The sequence below is a fragment of the Aethina tumida genome, chromosome 7 (assembly GCF_024364675.1).
Source record: "Aethina tumida isolate Nest 87 chromosome 7, icAetTumi1.1, whole genome shotgun sequence".
Taxonomy (NCBI): domain Eukaryota; kingdom Metazoa; phylum Arthropoda; class Insecta; order Coleoptera; family Nitidulidae; genus Aethina; species Aethina tumida.
The window spans coordinates 3,214,039-3,237,063 of record NC_065441.1 but is presented as its reverse complement, the minus strand read 5'-3'; the positions used below and the strand labels follow the sequence as shown (position 1 = coordinate 3,237,063).

Below are 23,025 nucleotides of genomic sequence, written 5' to 3'. Positions count from 1 at the left end.
TAAACAATTGGATGAAAGGAAAAAAATTTCATAATGAATTCTTGACTATAAATTTAATGATTAAATTCACTGGAATTTTAATTAGTAATTTGATATACGTATTTTGACAATTCTGAAGGTGGTAATTTATTTGACGATTTCATAATATGATTTAAATAGAATAAATATTAACAGTAATTAATTAAAGTGTGACTATAATTATTTTAAATAAATATACTAAATAATGTATTACTACAAATACTTATACAGACTCGTATTTGAATCTCCGGAAGCATTTTATTTAGTTACATAGTTACATAAATACATTAGGTTATTTGGATTTTTATTTATACTAAAAAAATAAATAAATATGTACTCACATTATATAATTTGTAAATTTTATTTAATTTTTTAAATTAAAAGTTATTTTATCTTGATTAATTCCTATAATATTTAAAATTTATGCTATCAAAATATGTATTGAAAAGTTTTGAAAATTATTCATTCGGTATTTTATAAATGTGCTCAATTTAAGGGAATATTAATCAGTGACTCACTTTGACAACCCTGTGGTTTAGAGCAGTAAAAGTACATTTCAACTACCCACTTCATCCCCTCTTCTGAATTTTGCCTTTTTTCATCTATATGTGGTATAAATCAAAATTATGACTATCTATAACAGTAATTAATTAAAGTGTGGTGTACTAATATTTTAAATAAATATACCAAAGTTTTTTATTAATTTCTATAATATTTAAAATTTATGCTATCAAAATGTGTATTCAAAAATTTTGAAAATTATTTATTCAGTAATTTATAAACATGCTCAGTTTAAGGGAATATTAATTAGTAAATCAAGTTTTTTTCATTATTTTGAAATGAATAAGAGACATTAATATTATAATTTGATGAATTTATTACAATGAAACAATGTTTAAACATGGATGTAAATTATTAATTATGGAGTATTAATTTGAGTATAAATCAAAATTCTGAAAAACATACACGTATTTGAATCTACGGAAGTAAATTATTTAGATAAATAGTTACATAAATGTATTAGATTATTTGATTTTTTATTTCTCCTTTTTAAAAAAGTATAAATATATACTAATATTATATATTATAGAAATTTTATTAAATTTATTTTATTTTTATTGATTATTATATTTAAAATTTAGGCTATCAAAATTTCTAAAATTATTAGCACATCACTTTGACAACACTGTTCTTTGGGGCAGTACATTTCAACTACCTACTTCATCCCCTCTTTTGAATTTTGCCTTTTTTATCTACCTGACTTAACATTATAACAGTAAGAAAATGTCGGAGTTTATTTAGTTCATGAATTTGTGTTTTGTGACTGTTTCTTTACTCCATAAGAATAGAGGATTTAACCAAATCATCCCCTTGCGACAAAGAATTAGTAAGTATTTGAATCATTATTTCGTGTCTTTAAAATGTAAATACTTGTATTTTGTTTATTAATGCATGTGTACCATGTATTTTTATTGTTAAAGTCATTAAAACGGCATCAAATATTTAAAAATATGCATAAATATTTGAAGTATATAAATTATAAATACGTTAATAATTTTATTTTAACAATAATTAAAAAACAATATATTATAATAGCAATTAATCATGAATTAATTTAAATTTAAGTAGACAAATTACTTGACTTATTTATATTTAATAGTTAAACAATCATTTATATTAAATAGTATTTAGATATATATTACTTCAAGCAAACAAATCAGCATCTCTATATTTTTAGTTGTAGACGTTCCAAAAAATCCAAACCACATGGCAATGAAAGTTATTTCCATTTTGTGTGCCCTTTTGACAGTTTCACAATGCTCAAATATTCTGTTTGTCACCATTTTTCCAAATCCCAGTCGTCAAGCCTTATTTCAACCAATTTGGAAAGAACTTTCTTTGAGGGGCCACAATGTGGTTGTCATCACACCAAATCCTTTAAGAGATGAAAAATTAACTAATCTCACTGAAATTGACATTAGTAAAATATACAATTTACTGTGGGTAAGTCTTTTAATTAGAAATATTTAGTTCAGTATTCACAAATCTTTTTTTCTTGAAGAAATACGATGATGAAGATGTGGAAGAACTACGATATCATCTTACACTGCCGATAGGCCTTTCAACACTTGTCACGAGAAATGCAAAAATGACCAAATTATTTAATAACATCCACAAAATGGTTTTCGATTTGCCAAATGTACAGGATTTTTTGCGTAAATCCATGGATTTCGACGTTGTAATTACAGAATCACTGTATCCAACCTTAACTGCATTTGGACCCAAATACAACGCTCCTCTAATTGGACTTACCTCCTCAGGTAAATCCTCCATTTTTTACATAGTAATTAAATAAAACAAAAATAATTTTAGGCGCGCCAATCCCAGGTTTAGACACCGTAGGAAACCCAACACATCCCATTAATTCTCCCTACCATAATTTTCCAGTAGGACGAGATATGTCGATCAAAGAAATAATTTTGTTCACCATTTGGGCAGTTTACCTCAAAATTAACTATTATTTCATTGTGTTGCCTAGAGAAGACGCCTTGGCTAGAAAACATCTGGGTAACCACTTGCCATACTTAGGCAATGTAGAGTTTAATTTGATCATTAGGAACAAGAATCCCATTTTCCCAAAATCCATGCCTATTTTAGAACCAGTAGTTGTGGAATTGGGTTATATGCAAAAGAACGTGTCCGAATTGGATGATAAAATGAAAGAATTCTTAGACCAATCTAAGAACGGCGTTGTTTATTTTAGCTTGGGATCGAATATTAAGCCTTCAGTTTTACCACCGAAATACATAAAGGAAATTGTTGGGGCCTTTAGGAAGCTTTCTTACGATGTTATCTTTAAATGGGACCAAGACATCTTGGAGGATATGCCAAAGAATGTATTGATATCGAAATGGGTACCACAAGAGGCAGTACTACGTACTTAACGTTATTTTTTTGTAGCGTTTCTTTGTTAGTTTACATGATTTTATTTTAGGCCACAATAAAACGGTAGTGTTTGTGACACAAGGAGGCGTGCAATCGTGCGAGGAAGCAATAATTAATGAAGTTCCTATTATCGGAATACCTTTCTTTCCTGACCAAATTTCCATTGTTGACACAATGGTGGAATATGGTGTTGGAAAACGAATGAACTATGCCGAATTGACAGCGTACCAACTTTCTGTTCTTATTGAAGTGGTCATAGAGAACCCAATGTAAGTTATTGAAATTTCAAAGTTTCACAATCATTTAATTTATTTTCTTTAGTTACAAGGAAAATATAATAAATCTCAAAAAATTGTACACTGATCAACAAACTGATGGCTTGGACGAAAGAATCTGGTGGATTGAGTATGTAATCAGACATAAAGGTGCATCACATTTGAAAAATAGTGGAAAGGATGTTTATTGGTATCAGAAACTCCTGTCGGACATGTTTTCATTTGGAAGCTTTTTATTTGTTGGAGTGTGTATGGTTTCTGCCTATTATTTACTGTACGTGATGGCAAAACATAATTTGTTGCTTATTTTTTATCTTTTGCGTAAGTTCAGAGAAGGCGTGAGGTACGCACGTACCTTGCCTTAATTTTAATAGTGTTTATACAGATAAGTTGTATTATTAAGGCACTTTGGGCTGTTTTTAAAAAAAAATAAATTGCAAAAAATGTGATAAAAAACACAAACAATAAATCTTTGTTGGCTCTTTTTGGAACTGTAAGTGACTAACAATTTTTTTTTCAGCAGCAAGATATTAATTGATTTGGTTGTTTTATTAACTATTAGAAAACTACAATTTTATAATATACTCCCTAATTTTTAGCGTTGTTTTCAGTATGAATCGGTTATTATAAAAATAAAAATAAATTAGAATTAATATTAGTTTTAGTGTTTAGTTGTAGTTTTAGAGTTTTAATAGTTAAATAATAAATAAATTTAATAAATAAATAAATAAATAGTTATAATAAACTTTTGATTTCATTTTATCCTGCTTTTATTGACAATCACAGCAATTATCCACCGATTAAAAATGTTGCAAAATGGTACACGTCTATGTGCTTTGAATATACTATTTAAATGGTGTCTATATGAATGCGTATCATATTTGTCAAGTCCATACAATAGAATTGAACCTTCAATTAAATTTTCGCATTTACAATTTGGGTCAAAATCTAAATTATCGGTTTCGATCTTGTGTAATTGTGGCGCCGAAGTAAATGTCTATGTGACATAAGTATGAAGGACGTTATCAAAAAATAACATGTCTTACTATCATTAAACAATTAACTATCAATCACAATTCATAATTTGATTTTTTTGACCCACGAATTATTAAACGAACGTATTAATGAAAGTAAATTTTATTGAAAAATTTTAATACAAAAATCAGTATGCATTTGTTTTCCACAATCAAAAATATAACAAAATAATCTGGGAACAAATGTTCATACAAAGATACAAAGAAAAAACAATGTGCTTAATCTTAAATCCATTAATAAAAGTATTTATTAATATAATATAATTAATTTTATTGGAAAATACTTATACAAAAGTCAATATGTATTTGTTTTTCCAGAATCAAAAATATGGGACAAATGTTCATACAAAGATACAAAGAAAAAAATATCATCAACATCAATTCTATTACTAAAATATAAAAAAATAATAAAAATAATTTACATGAATAAATCTTAATTATCATTTAATAAAAATTAAATTAAATCTTTTAAATTCAAATTTTTTGAAATATAATTTGAATACAATATTAATACAGTTTCAATTTTTTGTTATTACAAATATAACAATTAAATAAATTATTTAAATAATTCTTGTCCACAAAATCTACATAACAGTAAATAAAAATATTATAATCAGAGAAGCTTATCGCAAGTTACAATTTCACATCCTTGACAAAAATTTGCACCATCGTGTCCAATTTATCAATATCGTCCTTGAAAGCATACAAATCTTGCACCGAGGATTCCAAGTCGTGTGCAAACTCTTGCAGCTGTTCTGGCGTCAAGTGGTCATAGAATTCCAGAAGTTTGTCCTCCGTTTGGATTGATTTGCGTCGAAACCTATGCGGAAATTGCGATTGGGTGGACCATTCAAGGACTTTCTTAGTGGAAAGCAAAGAGTAGTCAGTCAAGTTGTAGGCCAGAATCAAAGCTCCCGCGGTGGTTCCAAAGACGACGGAATGTTTAAGTGGACCTCGACGAAACATGTTCACGTGGTCGCCAAACGGGATGCAGTATTCCCTGATGAACTTCTGGGAACACCTGTAATAATATAGATTGTGCGCACTTGAGACGCATAAAAATGTTCTGCTGTTCATTAGATACATTGACGTGACCATGTCTAGTCGCTTAAATTTAGTAACTGTTTGAAACAATTTGTGTTTTTGGCAATATCTTTGCAAATATAAGGTGCGGGAAAATATTCCCGTTAAAATGAAGTCTTCGTGGACATTAAGGTTGATACAAGAGGGATTTGCATCATCTTCACTGATCTTCTCAAGTACTCGGTCTTCGGTCCATTGCATAACCCATAAAGCCTCACTTGTACCGACTAAAATGTCTCCTTCAAAACTCTGAACAGTGTATATTAAAACGTCATACTCTTTCTTAAATAAGGTTCTAAGTTTTCTGTGATACCAATCCAGAACATACAACTTAGATTTGTTTGGTTGACCTTCACAGTACGTGCTCATGACAAAGTAAATGTTATCATCAAATTTGCATGATATTAAATTGGAAACTCTCTCAGTCTGAGATAGATCCTCGTACATATACAAAAGTTTCATAGTGTAATAATCAAATATATCTATACCATTCTCAACTTCAATGTCCCCACTATCCCCATATACCTTAGCACTTATACCAAGTGCAATAATCTTAGCATCATCGTCAAAAGCTATAAATTTTGGATTAACTGCCAATGGTACTCTGTAAGCAACGTATTTCTTACTTTGATCAATGGTTCCCATTACAAGAAATTGGTCTTTAGCAAATATAAAATTGTGAGCAAATGGACCTTGGGCTATTACACAAGCATCTTGAACATCACTTATATCCACCGGAAAGCATATGAGATGACCTTTATAAGTAAAAAATGACGCACAACGATCAGCATAAGCAAAAACTCGTCTGGCACCCCTCGTTTCATAAACTTGGAACTTCACTGGTCTTGTACCCACGGTAAAAATTTTGCGTTGTGTGAGCTCACATGTGAACATGTTTATTCTGTAACAACTGACTCGTCCATCTCCTAAACCACAGAAAAAGTAACTCGTACCTTGGATTGTAGCGAACAACAATGATCTGATCATAGTTTCATCGAAGTCCATCTTCTTAACTTCACTAAAACATGGTAGTCGCAAAATTGACACTGTATTGTCGTAGAATCCAATAGCAACGTGGCCCATATTTCCCTTAACAGGACGCACATCCAAGCAAGCAACATCGCTGGTGGTACGTTGGAAGTTTCTTAACTCCACGAGCCGGTCTATGATCCTTAAGTAATATAAATCTTTGCCAGTACTTAAAACAATGTGGCAACCCTTACAAACAGCTTTTATTATAGGTTGTTTGTTGTATGGTTTCCATTCGTCGCATATCATTTGCTCACGAGAACAAATTAATCGTACTGATTGTTCGGTCGCTTGCACAAACAAGGTTTCTTCCACAGTTTTGCAACACACCGTACCGGAGGTTTCATTAAACCCTTCCAGGGATATTTCTTTGACTTCCTTGTCGGTAACGCGGTAGATCCTTGATACGCCCACAAATGTAGCCACTACTAGATTCTCGCAAATGCTCCAAACTCTCTGGACTTTTGGCAGTTCGATTACGGCTTTCTCGGTTACATCTAACGCCTTCGAAACCGTCACAAGGTTACCATTTTCCACTTGGCCGGTACACAATATGTACTTGGCCAAGTCTGCTTCTTGTTGGTCGACAACGCAGAAATCAATTACAGGTCCGATATTGGGGTAAGTGCTGATTTCTTTGTATGATGGCTTTTCATAATTGTCTATTAAGATCATTTTGGAGTCTCCGGTTAGGGAGCCAACGAACAAGACGTTGTCGTTCAAGTGGGCTAAACATTCCAGCTCCGAAAATGTGCCCAGATGTTTTACAATGATCGAAGTTTTTCCTGAATCCGGAATGGTAACTACATACAAGTCACCAAGGGGGTTCCCAACTACCAACAGAGATTCATTAATTACGGTGCAACACTTTATGTCTCTTATAAGGTCGCATGCCAAAGGTTGGCAGTGGTTTTTGTCATGATGGGTCAGCAAAACTCGTTTGTGTCCAAACACCACCAATATCTTCTCATTCAAACTGGTAAATGTAGTCAGTGCATGGGAATGGAACCTCCACATGTTGCACTTAAAAACATTCTCACGGTTACGGGAGTATTCGATGAAAAATTGGTCTTGCCCTTCCCGCGTCATCACCAAAAGAGTCGGAATATTTTTCTTGAGGGTCTGCATTTGGAGGACATACATTTTCTTGGTTGTGAAGCAGAGTTCGTTCAAATGATGGTTAGTGCTAAAAACATTAAACAGACTGAACGAATAATCTGTGGTGTTTATCCAACCGTCCCCGGTCCTCTCATCCACAGCGCAAAACACCCCACACTGCGGACTGTACGGGTCAGGCAGCGACAAGGCACTTTTTATACGTTCCTTGGCAATAATAATATCACCGGTGGAATAAAATCGAATTACTTTCGTCTGGAATGTGTCAAGCAACACGAACAAAAAATCGATGGTGTCACCGGACCAACGGACACGACTCATGGATATCAGTTTCCCAATGTACATTCTATAGACGCGTCTGCCCGTAATTGATAACAATTCCAGGTGCTCCGATTTTAATATAGCTACGTGCTTTTGATCAGCTTTCAAGAAGTTTGCGACGAGGCACATGCTGACGGCCCCGGCTTCCAGGAGCGTCACAGTTTTTAAACTCATGTCGACACCTGCAAGTACAATCAGTTAGCTTACAAACAAACCAAAAGGTGTTATTAATTGTGAGAAACATTGTACTCAAACGACGCGCGAATGTTTGATACGTCCGTGTGACAGAATCATTTATTTCGGTGACAGAATGTTGTAGAACCATCTCGAAGAACTGTAGCGACCAAAAATATCTTCGCTGTTGTGGTCTTAAAATAATGCAAGAAACTGAATCGTCTATTTATACTTTTATAGATACACAACGGATTGAATCCCCCAAATAAAGTCACCGAAGACATTTTATTTTTAAATATTTTTATGTCTAAAATTGTATAATCTATTTTAATTTTGTTTTGAAAACCGAAATTAAATTTAAAAAGTTCCTTTAATAAAACTTGGTACTCACTCTGATGGAATTCACATGCACATTTCGTCCCCATTGACTGTTTGCACTGAACGAAACTAAACTGAACGACTGAATTTGGGCACAAAATATTCGAAATCAAATAGATGTGTACCTAGGTACCTGTGGTAAAATTCCTGGAACCTATAATATGCACAATAATACATTATTTAGAATATTATATTGCTGCATTTCTTGAAAATTTGAATGAGTTGCTTTAATAATCCTTAATTCTCTTTTGTCACAAAAGGCTATAGTCGCAAAATTTTGAATAATATGCAAAGAAAGTTCTCCAATAACAATAAATCAAATATTTCTTTCTGTTGCCAATTATTATTGGGAATTCCTGCCAAATAATAAAATAATGGCAAATAAAAAACACATTATTTGTAAAAGAAAAATGATAAAATAATAAGTTATTCTATGACTAAAAAAGTATTTTATAATCTGTATAAACTTAGTTCTATATGACATTTAAAATGAAATATTAAATTTAAAAAAATATTATTTAATTTTGTCACTAAGGTGTATTAATTAATTAATTAATTAATTAATTAATAGCAGCAGTATTTTTAAATGGAACTGTTGTTAATCAATATTATATTATATACAGTAAGGTTGTATAAAGGCCCTCCCCCTGATAGTTATTATAAATAAACACTGATAACTATTATAACAGAACAACAATTCTTAAGTAAATCAGGAAGTGTCTCCTTTTGTGTAAATATTGAGCTGTAATACCTATTTTTTGAAGGAGTGTCTAATTTGTTAATAATAAGCTACGAATATTTTTTTTGGAACACATTAAATCACTCTCTCATAAATCAGTAAATATTCCAATGATGTTTGCCTATAATATAAAAATTCTTTATAGAATAAAAATAACAATTCTGATGTAATAAAACTGTTTCTGATTTTATTATTTTACTGAATAAATGTATTTTTTAAATTTCTTGGGTATCTTCTAATTTTGAAGTAGATTAATCCAAAATTTAGTTAGAGTGATCTTTATAATCTCATATCTAAGTAACATTTATAATAAAATAAATTTTAAACAATTCCTTATTGAAATGAAAAAAAATAATAAATCAATAATAAATAATTAATAATTAATAATAAAAATCCTTCTGACGTTTAATTGTTGAGCTATATTACCCATTTTTATAGGACTATCGAATTTTTTAGTAACAATTATTTTGGATGTTAAATACATTAAATAAATAGTTCTTGACTATTCTATTGATTTAACCAGTAAAATAACATTGGAATGAGAATAAAAATAATAATTCTGATATAATAAAACTGTCTACCACAACAATACTTAAGTAAATCAAGTAATAAATGTGTTTTCTGTTACGTAAATATTGAGTTCTTTTAAATTTTTTGAAGACACTACAATTTTGTGAGAAGTTTTTATGAAGTTTAATATATTAAATTAATCAAATGAGGTATTCACGTCTAAAAAATTGTCAACTTACAGCATAATTTACTTAGATTAACAACATTTTATATAGCCTGCATTCAAAGTCGATATTCTTTTCCATTCTAAATTTTTCAAGGGAAGGGAGACTTTTTATAACATGTTTTTAAAATTTCTTAATTACAGTTTCTAATTTTAAATAAAATTAAATTAAAAATAAATTCTTTTTGATTTATAAATATTTTTTCACTAATGTGTAGTAATATTCAACATCATTTTTAAACAGAACTGCGATTAACAAAAATATATACAGTAAGGTCATAAAAAGTCCGCCCTGATAACAGTTATTAAAAGAATAATATTTCTGAAGTAAAGAAGGTAATGAGAGTGTCTTCTAAATATTGACTTGAAGTATATATATTTTTTTAGGAATATTATTATATTATTTGGAAAAGATTTTATCGTTTAACATATTAATCTAATGATCTATTAAATTAATCGCCCATAACTGTTTAATTACTCTCCCGATTTTAACAAGTAAAACAACATTGAATAGAGAACAAAAATACCTTTCAAAATGTCAACTTATAGTTTAATTTACTTAGGTTAACAATTTTTTATATAGCTTTTATTCGAAGTCCATTCAAAAGTTATTGATCTTCCTTAAGTACACATTTATTCAAAAATTTGTTGTGCTATTTTTAATCCTATTTCCACATAACATACTGAATTAATTTTAAGAATTTCACTCACTGAAGTATATTAATTACAGTCACCAACGTAAGTGACATCCGACTAACATTCAGTAATTATCAGCAGCAATTTTAAATGCAATTGCACAAAGCAATCGCTAATTACATACCAGGCCAGATAACTTAATATTTATTTTATTCTATGCAACGCAACCGCGAATGTTAAATTGACATGTCCACTTTCATATATCATTCACGTCCATGGTATAGTTCTACATTCAACATAAAAGAAGTAATCCGCAAATCAAGTTTTTTTAATTAGTTTAATAAAAATATGTCGTTTGGTGAATTCAATTTCACTTTGAAATGAGAAAAATCAATTAAACTAATTACATTTAAAGAAGCTTAATAACCTTGTGCTGCATTCTTCGGTATCGATTGCGGATCGCACGCATAAATTATATAAAATCTCTTTCGTACCCGTAACAGTGCGAAACGTAAAACCGCAATCGTTCAATTCAACGTTCCACCCGTTTTAATAGATTCAGGAAGTCCATGCTCCAGATTGTGTTGTAAGATCTACGTGACAGATTAATTTGCGTCTGGGAATATTTTAATTTCACTGCGAGACATGTTTGCTCATTTTAGTTACCGTGACAATGTTCGTGTTCGTAACATGGTAAATTCTGTCAGCTCGAATCAATTTCCACCTTGGTAATTCCTTCGCACCTTTACACATTGTTAAGTAATCTATAATTAATGCTTTTCAAGTGTTTAAGTGCCACTTTGTAATTGTTTATGCTTCGAGGAAGGTGTTTTCGATTTTGTACCAGTGGAAATGTTGTTTCCAGTCATTTTTCACTTTAGATTAATGGCTAGAAAATTGATAGAAAACTTGATTAAGAGATTAAAACTAGATAAACGAATTTTAAGGAAATTATACAGTTAATCATTACATTGATAAGTAATCTTTAATCAATGATTTTGAAGTACAGTGGAGGCCAGAGAAATAGCACAAAACTTTGAAATAGGGTGGAGGAAAATTTTTGGTTTGTGGTTCCTTACCTTAGCAAGATATAGGACCATTACAAAAATTATTAGTAAAAGGAGTGTTTAGTATATAAAGACATCAAGAAAGATGTAATGGAATTATATGATACAAAATATGCATCTAAAATTGTTCAAATTTGGTTAAAAAATTAAAAATGTTGAGATTCTTGATTGGCCAGCATAAAGTCCGGATCTCAATACAATTGAAAATTTGTAGAACGACAAATAATTTCGATTAAAACACTAAAAAGCAACAAATTTAGATGAATTAATTGGTCATGAAATTTCACACGATCGTTACTGATATTTCATTGAATCTTTGTGTCATCATTTATAGATGGTTATAACGAAAGGGTGCCCAACTAAATATTAACAATTTTGTTTAAAATTATGTATATATTTTTCAAAAGTATGCTATTTCTGTGAATAGCAATATTTCCTATTTATTTTGTGTAGTGTGATTATATTATATAAAATACAAAATGTTTTGATTGCATTTAATTAGAGACTCGTTTCCCAATTAACGTGCTTAAGTGCAACTTATACCATGAGTATTTTAAGAATAAGAAAAAATTGTGGCCTTAGATAAACCTAAATTTATGTTATGAAAATGTTTGCAGTGACATAAAATCATGGCCTGTTCAATAAGATACAAAGTTGAACACAGAAATGGAAGTAATAAATGTATTATTAGTTCTACGGTAGCAGTTTTTTCATTCTGGTAGGTAGCATCATCAATAAATTGATAGGAACGATTCGCCTGACATAAAGTATTACAAATTCAAGTTGCTCGATTCTATTTCTCGGTATAAATTCGTAGCAAATCATCCGGTGTTCCGTAATTGAGTACACATTACATTATATTAAATATTGCTTTCTTTTGTATTTATTGAGTACTAAACGTCCAGTTTGGTTGAATATACGATTCGTGGAAACTGTTTTTATTCGATATGTATTCCATAAATTAGTTGGACTGGGAACGTAATGGCGAATTACAATTTGTCTTGAAATTTAAGTGTTTTATAAATATTTCATAAATCGTCATTACGCAAGGCAGTTTGAAATTGTGGAGGCCATTAATCTGTGGCAGTCTTATTGCCTTTATTAATGTCACGGAGGCATTTCGAAAAAGTCACATAATTGCCGAGAGTTGCCGCTAACAAAGTTTTTGCCAATTATTTAATTGAACGTTAGATGCACAAGAAATTAAGCTCGGAAGAACTTTACCTGTAGAGATTTCTTAGCGGGAAATATAAAATTATAATCATTAATTACTGCGAAATATTTCCCGGTCAATCATCCGTTTTTTTTTTCGCATCATTCTTGGGAATCTGACCCACTTTTTTTGAAACATTTATAATTACAATATCTGCGTTCTTATGACAAATATTTCTTTAACAATGTGCCCGTGATTCACTCAAGTTTTGCCACATTGTCACGTACGTACTTAAAATATTTATTAATATTTCATCCGGTCAAATAATCTTGGGTAACCATTCCACGATTAGAACGTGAGCATTCCAAGCTTTTGTCGTAAAATTGTTTTGATAAAATTACGGCGATTCCAATTGAAACTGCGGTCCAAAAATAATCGAACCCATAAATTACACGCTCGTTGTATAAATCCGAGTTTATTTATTTAGTTATTTGTAAATGTCGATGCAATAAACATATGCTTAATGGGCGTTTGAATATTCATTAAATAGTAATACCAGTAGCGATTTTGGAATATTAATCCGTTAACGTAATTAACTGGTTGCAATTAAAAAAATGTCAACTGCATTTTATTGAAATATCATCCGAAACAGTAAATTGTATCCGGTTTTCACAGATATAATTCTAGATTTTCAGAAATAATGTATTACACATTATTATTAATAGATGTGTTGCAAATATTAAAATTAAAGCGACTATTTATATATTTGTGAATGGACAGACAATTTTACGACGGTGTTGTCACCAATTGCAGTTTAAAACCACTAAAATTATTGCTTGTTGTAAAACTTTAATGTATGCATGATGCTAATTATTACATTTCTGAAAACTGAGTAATTTTATTTCAGTCAGCAGGAAATTTATAAAACCACAGAAATCGATTCTAACAACTTTTTTATATTGGTTAAATGTGACAAGATAAATTGTTTATTTATTAATCTCAATGATTTTATTAAATTAAACTGATTTTTATCGCAGAATTTTATTAATCATGTTTTTTGGTTTGGCGTCTGATTCCACATAATTATTTTTTTATGTAAATCTTATAATTATGTAATATTGTAAATATAAATGTATTTATAAATATTTTTGTTATATTTAATAGTTTCAAAATAACTTTAAAAGCTTAATTGTAATTTGGAAAAATAAGGTCAATTTTATACTTATTTTAACAAAGTATTTAATTTTTAAGAATTATTAGATAATTAGACAATTTGTGAAAATAAATATTACTCTTAATTTTTAAAGTGTTTGTAAACAGAAATATTTTAATATATTTTTATGAAATATTTATATATCTATACAGATTTTTATGGCAGAATTTTATTAATTATATTTTTTGGTTTGGCGTCTGATTCCACATAATTAATTTTTTATGTAAATCTTATAATTATCTAATACTATAAGCTATAAAAATTGTAAATATAAAGGTATTAATTAATTATATTTTTTGTTAGATTAATTAGTTTAAAAATAATTTTAAAAGCTTAGTTTTAATTTGTAAAAATAAGATGTATTTTATACTCATTTTAACAAATTACTTCATTTTTAAGAATTATTAGATCATTTCTGAAAATAATTATTACTTTAATTTTTAAAATGTTTATAAACAGAAATATTTTAATATATTTTTTGATGTATATGTTATTATAGATTTTTATGATTTATAATTTTATTAATTATATTTTGGTGTCTGATTCCACATAATTATTTTTTTACGTAATGTTGAATATAAGCAACAAAAAATTGAAAATATAAATATTTTTATTACATTTATTAGTTTGAAAATAATTTTAAAAGCTTAGTTTTAATTTGTAAAAATAAAGTCAATTTAATACATACTTTAACGAAATGCTTTTTAAGAATTATTATATTATTATTATTATAATTTTTGTAAACAGAAATAATTTAGTATATTTTTATGAAATATTTATATTTTTTAATATTTAGTGATGCTTAATTTATATTAAAACAAAAAAATAGACCGAATTACAACCGGCCCAAGACTGATAAAAAAATCGGTGGTAATTAACCAAAAATTGAAAACTTATTATTTTATCTTTTTTAATTATATGTAGAAGATTAATATCAGCTGTTGAATAATAAAAAAGTTTCATACTTACTTTAAGAACGTCATTTTCTTAGATTTAACTCACAGATAATTAGTTAATAAAACTACTCGTTTATGGAAAATATAATATATTTATCCTAACGACGTAATATATACAAAAGTTTTGAAGCTATATACAAAAAACTACTTATAGTAGATATAAATAAAATATGACTGGCTTTAAGCACAATGCAGCCGTGTATATGAAAAAGTATCTTATAAAAATAACGCACAAGTATAAAAATATATTCAACCCGAATTTATACACTAAACAAAACAAAAAAAGGATAATTTCGAATAAATTACTAAATAAAAAACACAGACTTTTACAGTAGTTTGGACGGAATTTCGTTATCACGTGTGGGTTAACTGAAATCCGGTAGGAACGTGTCGAAATGCGACAGATGATCCGACAATGTGGGCGACAGCGGCGGAAAATCGACCGGAGTCAGCGAATCCTCCGGAAAGTCTATCGAAAAATCGGCGGGCGTCAGGGAGTGATCACTGAAGTCACTTTGAAGCGGCAACGACTCGCCATCCGACTCCAACAGGAAACAGTCCAATTCACTACAGTCCGAGAACAAGTCCTGAGCTGGCTCAGGACTACTGGTCAGCGCCGCACTTAACGTCGATATGTACTTCATCGCCAGCCTCAGCGTGGTGATCTTGGTCAATTTCTCGTTCGTCTGGTGGGTCGAAGACATTTGCGGCACCACTTTCCTCAGCGTCTCGAACGCCTGATTGATCTCCCGCATCCTGGACCGTTCCCGTGCGTTCGCCGTTTTCCTCCTGTACTTGCTCAACGGCGCCGCCTTCTGTTTCGCCTTGCCGATCCTCGTTTTCGACGTGATGGTGATGATCTCCTCCGAGTCCTCGTCCACGTTCCTCCGCCTCAACGATCTGGGCCGCAGCGAGTACTTGTCGCCCTTCTGGCTCTTGTCCGAGTCGCTGTTGTTGTTCGAATCCCTGAACCCCAGCCTCTCGGAGATCTCGTCATCGTACTGGATCATCACGCACGGACAACTTGAGTCGCGTAACAACTGTGGCTGTGATGCTGCGAGCTGGACCGCGGTATCAACACTGGCTCCGTGACGGTCTCGCGATGGAGCAGGTAGAGACGGCGGTCTCCCACTTAACCTGCAGCCCGTACTCCCGCACAAAAGGCGCGCTGATGAGATAGTGAGATAACCGTAGGGCAGTACCCTTAGCACGGGTTAATAACAAACCGCTAATTAGCACTAGGAAGTTTTTGTCGACGGTGTGCGGGATTGTTTGCTGAAAAAAAAACGCGTGGTGCGGTTCGTTCGTACATCCATTTATTGATTATCGTTCTTAACGCACATAAAATTATTATTAAGTTTCGATGAAAAACTACTGCATTGTATGTAGAAAATTTATTATTCATATTGCTACTGCATTGGGCAAATTAATTATAAGAATTTTTTATCACATAAGTATTCTAAGAAGATATTTGTTTTAATGGTTTTGTTATCGGGTTTCACATGAATTAAATTAAATGAATGATTGATTTATTCAGTAAATTAGACATTTTATATCTAAATTATTGAATGAAATTTCAATAATCAAAATTACGCAATAATTTACATAAAAATAATTTTATAATATATATAATCATTTAAATTTAAAATAAGTATGAGGTAAGTATTATCAATTTTTACAGGAATTAAACTAAATGAATGATTGATTTATTTATTATGCAGTTAAATAAACAATTATATACTTATTTTTCTAAGATTTAAGCACTGAATAATAAAAATTACACAATCGTATACATAATATTAATTTTATATGTAAAAAACTAGTTTTTTTCTTATTGAAAATTGTTTTAAAAAACTATATTAATCACTTAAACTTAAAATATGTATGAACTAAGTAGTTATTATAAATAAATTAAATATTAATCAATGTTTACAAATATCATCTTTAAATTATGTATGTAAATTACAAATATATATATTTTGTCATGCTTAAAAATAATCGAGTATGCTTGTACGAATAAAAATGATTGATTAATACACTTTAGAAATTAATTAAAGGTTAAATTTCTTCACTGATAAGCAAATATTAAATATATTTATTAAATGGTTCTTTAAGAAAATATTCGTATTTAATTAAATGTTAGTTTATACTATTGTAGGTAGGCAACTCAGATTACACATTCCAATTAGATAAAATTATATTAATTTTAATGAGAAAACAGTTAATTCGTTAATTTATTATTACTTAATTGTAAGTAATATGTTTGATAAAACTAATTAAATCAGAATATAGTGTTATTTTTAAGAATAAAACGTCAGGAAAAATATAGGAGTAAATTAAAATCAATCTTAGTTTACAACAATTAAATAAATAAACAACTATTTAAAAAATACAATACTTTTCCACAACGTGGATATAAAAATTAAGAGTTTCAAAATCGTCTAGTTTCTTGAAATCTCCATAAATTTTATAAGCTGAATTCTCTACAAAAGCTTTCCTTAAATTATTCTTGAAACCTCCAACCTATGGGGGTAATTTTAAGGATTAATGTAATTAATTATTACTTAATTGCAAGTAATATGTTTGATGAAATTGATGAAATAATATAAATAGTGTCTTTTCGCAATAAAACGCCAGGAAAAATAAAGGAGTATATTAAAATCAATCTTACTGAACACAACAATTAAATAAATAAATAACTTATTAAAAAATAGTATTGGACTTTTCCACAACGTGGATATAAAAATTAGGAGTTTCAATGTCGTCTAGTTCCTTGAAATCTCCATAAATTTTATAAGTGGAATTCTCCCCAAAGGCTTTCCTTAAATTATCCTTGAACACCTCCAACCTATGGGGATAATACGAAAGACGAAATTCGCTGAAAGAAAAGAGAAATATTGTTTACTGGATAATTTTAACAAAAAGAAATAAGTTACCTAATGCAGTCTTCATTGATGACATCATCCGATTTTCCAAATTGGGACGATGTGTCGATAAAATAGTCCAAGGTGACCAGAGCTGGTTTACCACTTACATACAATACCGATGTTTTAATGTCTGAAGTGTGTTTACTCTGAAAAAATAATCAATTGTCACAAAAACCAGTTGTAGAAACGTTATGGTTATACTCACGTTATAATAGATGCATTTGGAGGCAGTTCTTCCAGTATCGATTATGTCATCGTAATTTCTGTGGTCGATTAATAAAAGACCTCCTGGTTTGACACACTTTTCGAAATTTCTTAAAGCTTGTCTGAAATGTAACAAATCGTAATCAGTCTTGAAACAATTTCCTTGATGTTTTATGTATGTGCCAATCATGTTATATTTATTTACTACACATTTATTTAATTTTGTGATACGGATAACTCCGTATCCGTTAATTCCTGTTAACTAAGTGTAATTTAAAGTGATTCCCACAATTATCAACTAACCAGTTAATTACACCAATAATCCCCTGAAAGATTTCAATGGTTATTAATTGTGACCGTTTTATAGAATAATAAGGATTATTTAAGGAATCTAATTTATATTTGTCCAATAATTATGGCTACGAACTGCGTTGCGAAATTAATTTCAACACTATCAAATTCAGCGAAGGTCTTAAGTCACTTATTTAATTGCCATTGTGAATTGAAACCCGATTTAGTCGGTTACACAAAATTATGCTGCGTTATCTTTGTTATTCAAAAACAGTGCATTTACTTGACCTTTAATTAAGTAACGACGGATATTTTTTTAAATTTTTTCCCTAATTAGCACGCAATTATTTCGCAATACTTACAAAATTTCTCTTTGGTCGCCAAATCTGTCCAACAAATGGGCGAATGAGTTGCCCAAGCATATCACAGCATCAAATCCATCACCGACGATTTGCTCGATGTCGTCGTACAACGTTAACCAGTTAGCTTCTTCGATTACTGTAGAAAACAAATTGTAGTTTATGTTTATTTAAGGAAAAAGTTATGACTTACTCCATTTATCGAATTGCGGTTCTTTCCGTCTATTCCAGCGGGCTTTCAAGGCGTATTTTAACATCTTATCCGAGGCGTCGACAGAAACCACATCAAATCCTTCCTCCAAAAGCATTATGGAATCAATTCTGAAACAATTATCATTGTTTTTGCACTGATTTGCGAAAGTTTTGTTATTGTCGGTGCATTTACATCATCGGCTTATCGTGAATTTCATTATTGATTATAGTGTGTGTTAATTCAGCGATTAGATTGTTGTTGCCGCAAATGTTAAATTCGGAATGTCCTTGGTGTTTTGTTTTTACTCACCCGGTTCCGCACGCGACGTCCAGGATTCTCTTGCAGCCGCGTTCTCTGAGCAGGCTGAAGAGGAAGTTCTTGTAGTTTTGCGTTCTGGAGTTCTTGTCGCCGATGAACACCTCCCACACTTTGGCGGCCTTTCCGTCCGCGTACTGGTCTCTCAGACCTTCGGAAGGGGCTCCCAGGGAACGGGTGTGGAACACAGCATCCGCCATTTTCAGATCTTCTAAAAACATCATTTAGAATAATTGTTTAATAGTTTTTTCTTGGAACAACATAACGATGGATTTTATACTGAGACAATTACAAAAATTTTAAAATCACGAACTAACAATAAATTATTAACGTTGGGTTCATAAATTACACATGAACAAAATTTATGACACCCAAAATTTAATCATCTTAAGCAAACAATTTTAATTTAACCATTTTTCCATCCCAAATTACAATAATTATACAATAAATTGAAAATAATATCTAAATTAAAAAAAAAAGAAACATATTTTAACATTTTGACTAATTGTTTCAAAGCTAATATGGGTAAAAATTACTTGAATATATTTTTATTTTTGAACAAAATTTAATATACAATTTTATAAAAGATATTATTAAATGAAAATATCGAAATAAGATATTACAAGGGTACGAAATAATTATTTACCTTTTTGAACTTGTTTAACACCACGAAAAGAGTATTACTGATAACCCGTTTAAAATTATGTTTAATTTATATACAAAAGCTACTGTTCAGAGCTGGACTAATTTAAATCACTTTAATCTCAATTTAACATTTTTTCATTTTTCACAAGCATTATTCCAACAATAAGTTAAAACACATCTGAATTCTCAAGTTTTTTAAGGTAAATATTTTCATTTTTATTATTGTATTTAAACAATTTCTTCGTAATTAACTTTAACAAATTTCGTCAGACTTAAAAAATAAATCAGTTCATACAATGACTAGTAAAAAAATTGGTTACAAAAAGTATTAGCATAATAAATTACAAGAAAAGTGTTAAATATAATTTTTTGCAGTTAACACTTAAGTACGGTACTGCTTGATTGGGTATAATAGCAAATCCCGATGATAATGAATGATGAAATGTTTCATCAGACGAACCACTGTAAATAGTGGTTATCATTCTTTTACGAAAGTTATCGTATACACTAAATTATGTTCCATATTAGTGTTAACGTGAGGAAATTATGTTAAACATTTTGTTTTCGCATTCCCCTTGTCGATTATTAATAGGTAAAATATGTTAATTGTTATCTTGTTTTAGTTGTAGTAATTGTTGTTACACTTATAATATTTATTAAATATTTACCAAGAATTTGATAACAATGGGGGAATTTGTTTCAACACACTTAAATTCATCTTTTATCTGTTATTGCCAACTGCTATTGTGCTATTGTTTATCCAATTAAAAATGCAAATTAAGAAAAATTTACAAATCACAAATATCAGTGTTTATTGTTTATCCAATTAAAAATGCAAATTAAGAAAAATTTACAAATCACAAATATCAGTGACTTTTAAAAATTTCAATCTTCGAAAAGAGATGAATATTATTTTTGTCTGAAAAATCAATATTCATATAATTTTGTTTCCCAAAAAATTGAAAATTAATTTTCTATCGCATTAAATCGTTAAAATTATTTTTTTAAGCTTAATGTTTCAAATATATTAAATTTAAAATAAAAATTGTATGTTTTTTCTAACTTTATTATATATTTTTAATATTTTAAGCTCAATATTTTTAATTTTATATATTTAAAATAGCAATTTTTTAACATTTAATGATTTATTATAAATTTTTAAGACAACATTTATTAGGATGGTTAATTTCCTTTTAGACAGTCAAACGACATGGACACTTTTGCGCCGCCTGGGAAAAACGTTGGCGGCAACGCCGACAGGGAAAGCTCAATAATTCCGACAGGAAAAGTGCGCTGCACGTTTTGCGGACGTCCGAGGCCGCATAAACATTACAACCGTCGAACATGGCACAGTCTCAAGTCAGACAGAATTTCCACAAGGACTGCGAAGATGCCATTAACAAACAAATCAACCTCGAGTTGTATGCGAGTTACACCTACTTGTCTATGGTAAGTTTTAACATTTTTGTTGTAATTTCGTTAATAATCAAATTTGCTGTGACAATCGATTATATTCTAATATCGTCCAAACAATGGGAACATGATGACTTGTTGTTTCAAATTTTATAGTAATTGACTTGTTTAGGCATACATTTTGGCTGATGTAATTAATTTTATTAATGTTTAACGCTTGTCTTTCTATCATAGATGATAAAAATTAATAGTAATCTTTGATTAAGCTTTGTCTGATGTGAGAAATTTCATAATACTAAGAATTTGTCACACTATTAAACACCAACTATTAACTATTATAAGATAAATGGGTTAAATAGATAAATAGCGCAAATTATTTCATTATTTGCAATTTTAAAGTTGAACTAATAATATATTGTTGACACCTGATAATATAAATAGTAGCAAGAGCTGCTTTGTAGGTTCTATTATTATTTTTCATGTTTCATGTGTGCTATATTTATGTTTATTTAATTATATTTATTATTACTCATTTTATTTTTTAAATTGATTAAAAGAATATCAAAAAACCATCTCTCAAATAAATTTTAGTAGTTCTTATATTTTCTAGACACGTATTTTTTTACTTCATTTGAAAATGTTAAACAAAAATACATTCAAAATTAATTATTACTCTAAATCAATACCACTCCTAATTTCCTGTCAGTAAAAAAACACCGGACTTATAATTAGACTGTATTTACATCCATTATAGATCACAAGAAATTAGGATAAAAATCATTTGGACAGTCGCCAAATAATTTTAATTGCCCATTACATTAATGCATTATAATTTTTGTGCAGGCGTATCATTTTCATCGAGATGACATAGCTTTAATGGGCTTATTCAAATACTTCAAAGCAGCATCGGAAGAAGAAAGGGAGCACGCTTACAAACTGCTGGAGTACATGAACAAACGCGGTGGAAGAATAAACTTGACACCCATCGAGGCACCTGAAAAGCAGGAATGGGGCACGGCCCAAGAAGCCATGGTGGCCGCCCTAGAGTTAGAGAAAAAAGTCAATGAGGTTATTATTAATTTTTTTCCATTGTTTATGTTTCAGAATGTAAATATCTATTTTTAAATGGCACACATGGTTTACATAATTAAGTGCACTGGATAAGTGCATGTTTATTTTTAGTTAATGGGACACTCGTTTATGGTACCATTAGCGATTTTTATTATTACAGAGTCTACTATCGTTGCACAGTGTGGCTTCAAGTCATATGGATGTGAATTTGTGCGACTTCCTGGAGACCTACTATCTTCAAGAACAAGTGGATGCGATCAAGGAGATTTCTGACCACGTTACCAACTTGAAGAGGGTTGGCGAAGGACTTGGAGTCTTCATGTTTGATCAGAAATTAAGAGAGGCTGATTAATTAAATTGAATATACACTTTTGAACAATATTTATTGGAACACATTTATTTGTTGCAACAAGTAATGGAGAGACCAAAATGCTGTGATGTATGACTAGTCAATATTTTGTATAGGAAATTTAATTATGTGCTTTGGTTTCAATTATGAAATTTTAATATGTGAACGTGTATGTCTTCTCTACATTATTTGTTGGTGCATGCTGCTTTTATTATGTATTTTACAATAGGTGATAAGTAAAATCAAAATATTGTAAATTTATTGTCATCTGTTGTGATAGATTGTGATTATCTCATATACAACGTTGTCAATTAAGTTCAATACAATAAAATAAAGAACTATATGTCAAAATTTTGTTTAATATTTTTGAACAAAACATGTCTGACA

At 29.9% G+C, this 23,025-nt stretch overlaps 5 protein-coding genes across 5 annotated transcripts; 2 read left to right on the top strand and 3 right to left on the bottom strand.

The window, feature by feature from the left end:
* Positions 1-1,325: 1,325 nt before the first annotated feature.
* On the top strand, positions 1,326-3,872 carry LOC109598595 (UDP-glycosyltransferase UGT5). The gene is made up of 6 exons (XM_020014501.2): positions 1,326-1,405; positions 1,757-2,022; positions 2,081-2,339; positions 2,392-2,955; positions 3,014-3,233; positions 3,286-3,872. The coding sequence occupies exons 2-6, from the start codon at positions 1,786-1,788 to the stop codon at positions 3,602-3,604; spliced, it is 1,599 nt and encodes a 532-aa protein (XP_019870060.2). The 5' UTR covers positions 1,326-1,405; positions 1,757-1,785; the 3' UTR covers positions 3,605-3,872.
* Positions 3,873-4,906: 1,034 nt separating this feature from the next.
* Positions 4,907-8,147, bottom strand: LOC126266257 (DNA damage-binding protein 1-like). Its single transcript, XM_049969877.1, has 2 exons — positions 8,072-8,147; positions 4,907-8,004 (listed from the first exon to the last, which is right to left on the bottom strand). Exons 1-2 carry the CDS (start codon positions 8,145-8,147, stop codon positions 4,907-4,909), a joined length of 3,174 nt encoding a protein of 1,057 aa, XP_049825834.1.
* Positions 8,148-14,943: 6,796 nt separating this feature from the next.
* LOC109598598 (helix-loop-helix protein delilah-like) lies at positions 14,944-16,368 on the bottom strand. The gene has a single exon (XM_020014504.2). It carries the CDS (start codon positions 15,879-15,881, stop codon positions 15,237-15,239), a length of 645 nt encoding a protein of 214 aa, XP_019870063.2. The 5' UTR covers positions 15,882-16,368; the 3' UTR covers positions 14,944-15,236.
* Positions 16,369-17,509: 1,141 nt separating this feature from the next.
* Positions 17,510-19,397, bottom strand: LOC109598594 (glycine N-methyltransferase). The gene is made up of 6 exons (XM_020014500.2): positions 19,155-19,397; positions 18,846-18,973; positions 18,656-18,791; positions 18,004-18,124; positions 17,808-17,944; positions 17,510-17,749 (listed from the first exon to the last, which is right to left on the bottom strand). The coding sequence occupies exons 1-6, from the start codon at positions 19,382-19,384 to the stop codon at positions 17,575-17,577; spliced, it is 927 nt and encodes a 308-aa protein (XP_019870059.2). The 5' UTR covers positions 19,385-19,397; the 3' UTR covers positions 17,510-17,574.
* An 875-nt stretch (positions 19,398-20,272) lies between these two features.
* LOC109598593 (soma ferritin) lies at positions 20,273-22,989 on the top strand. Its single transcript, XM_020014499.2, has 4 exons — positions 20,273-20,397; positions 21,003-21,254; positions 22,062-22,286; positions 22,450-22,989. Exons 2-4 carry the CDS (start codon positions 21,150-21,152, stop codon positions 22,639-22,641), a joined length of 522 nt encoding a protein of 173 aa, XP_019870058.1. The 5' UTR covers positions 20,273-20,397; positions 21,003-21,149; the 3' UTR covers positions 22,642-22,989.
* The last annotated feature ends 36 nt before the right edge of the window (positions 22,990-23,025 follow it).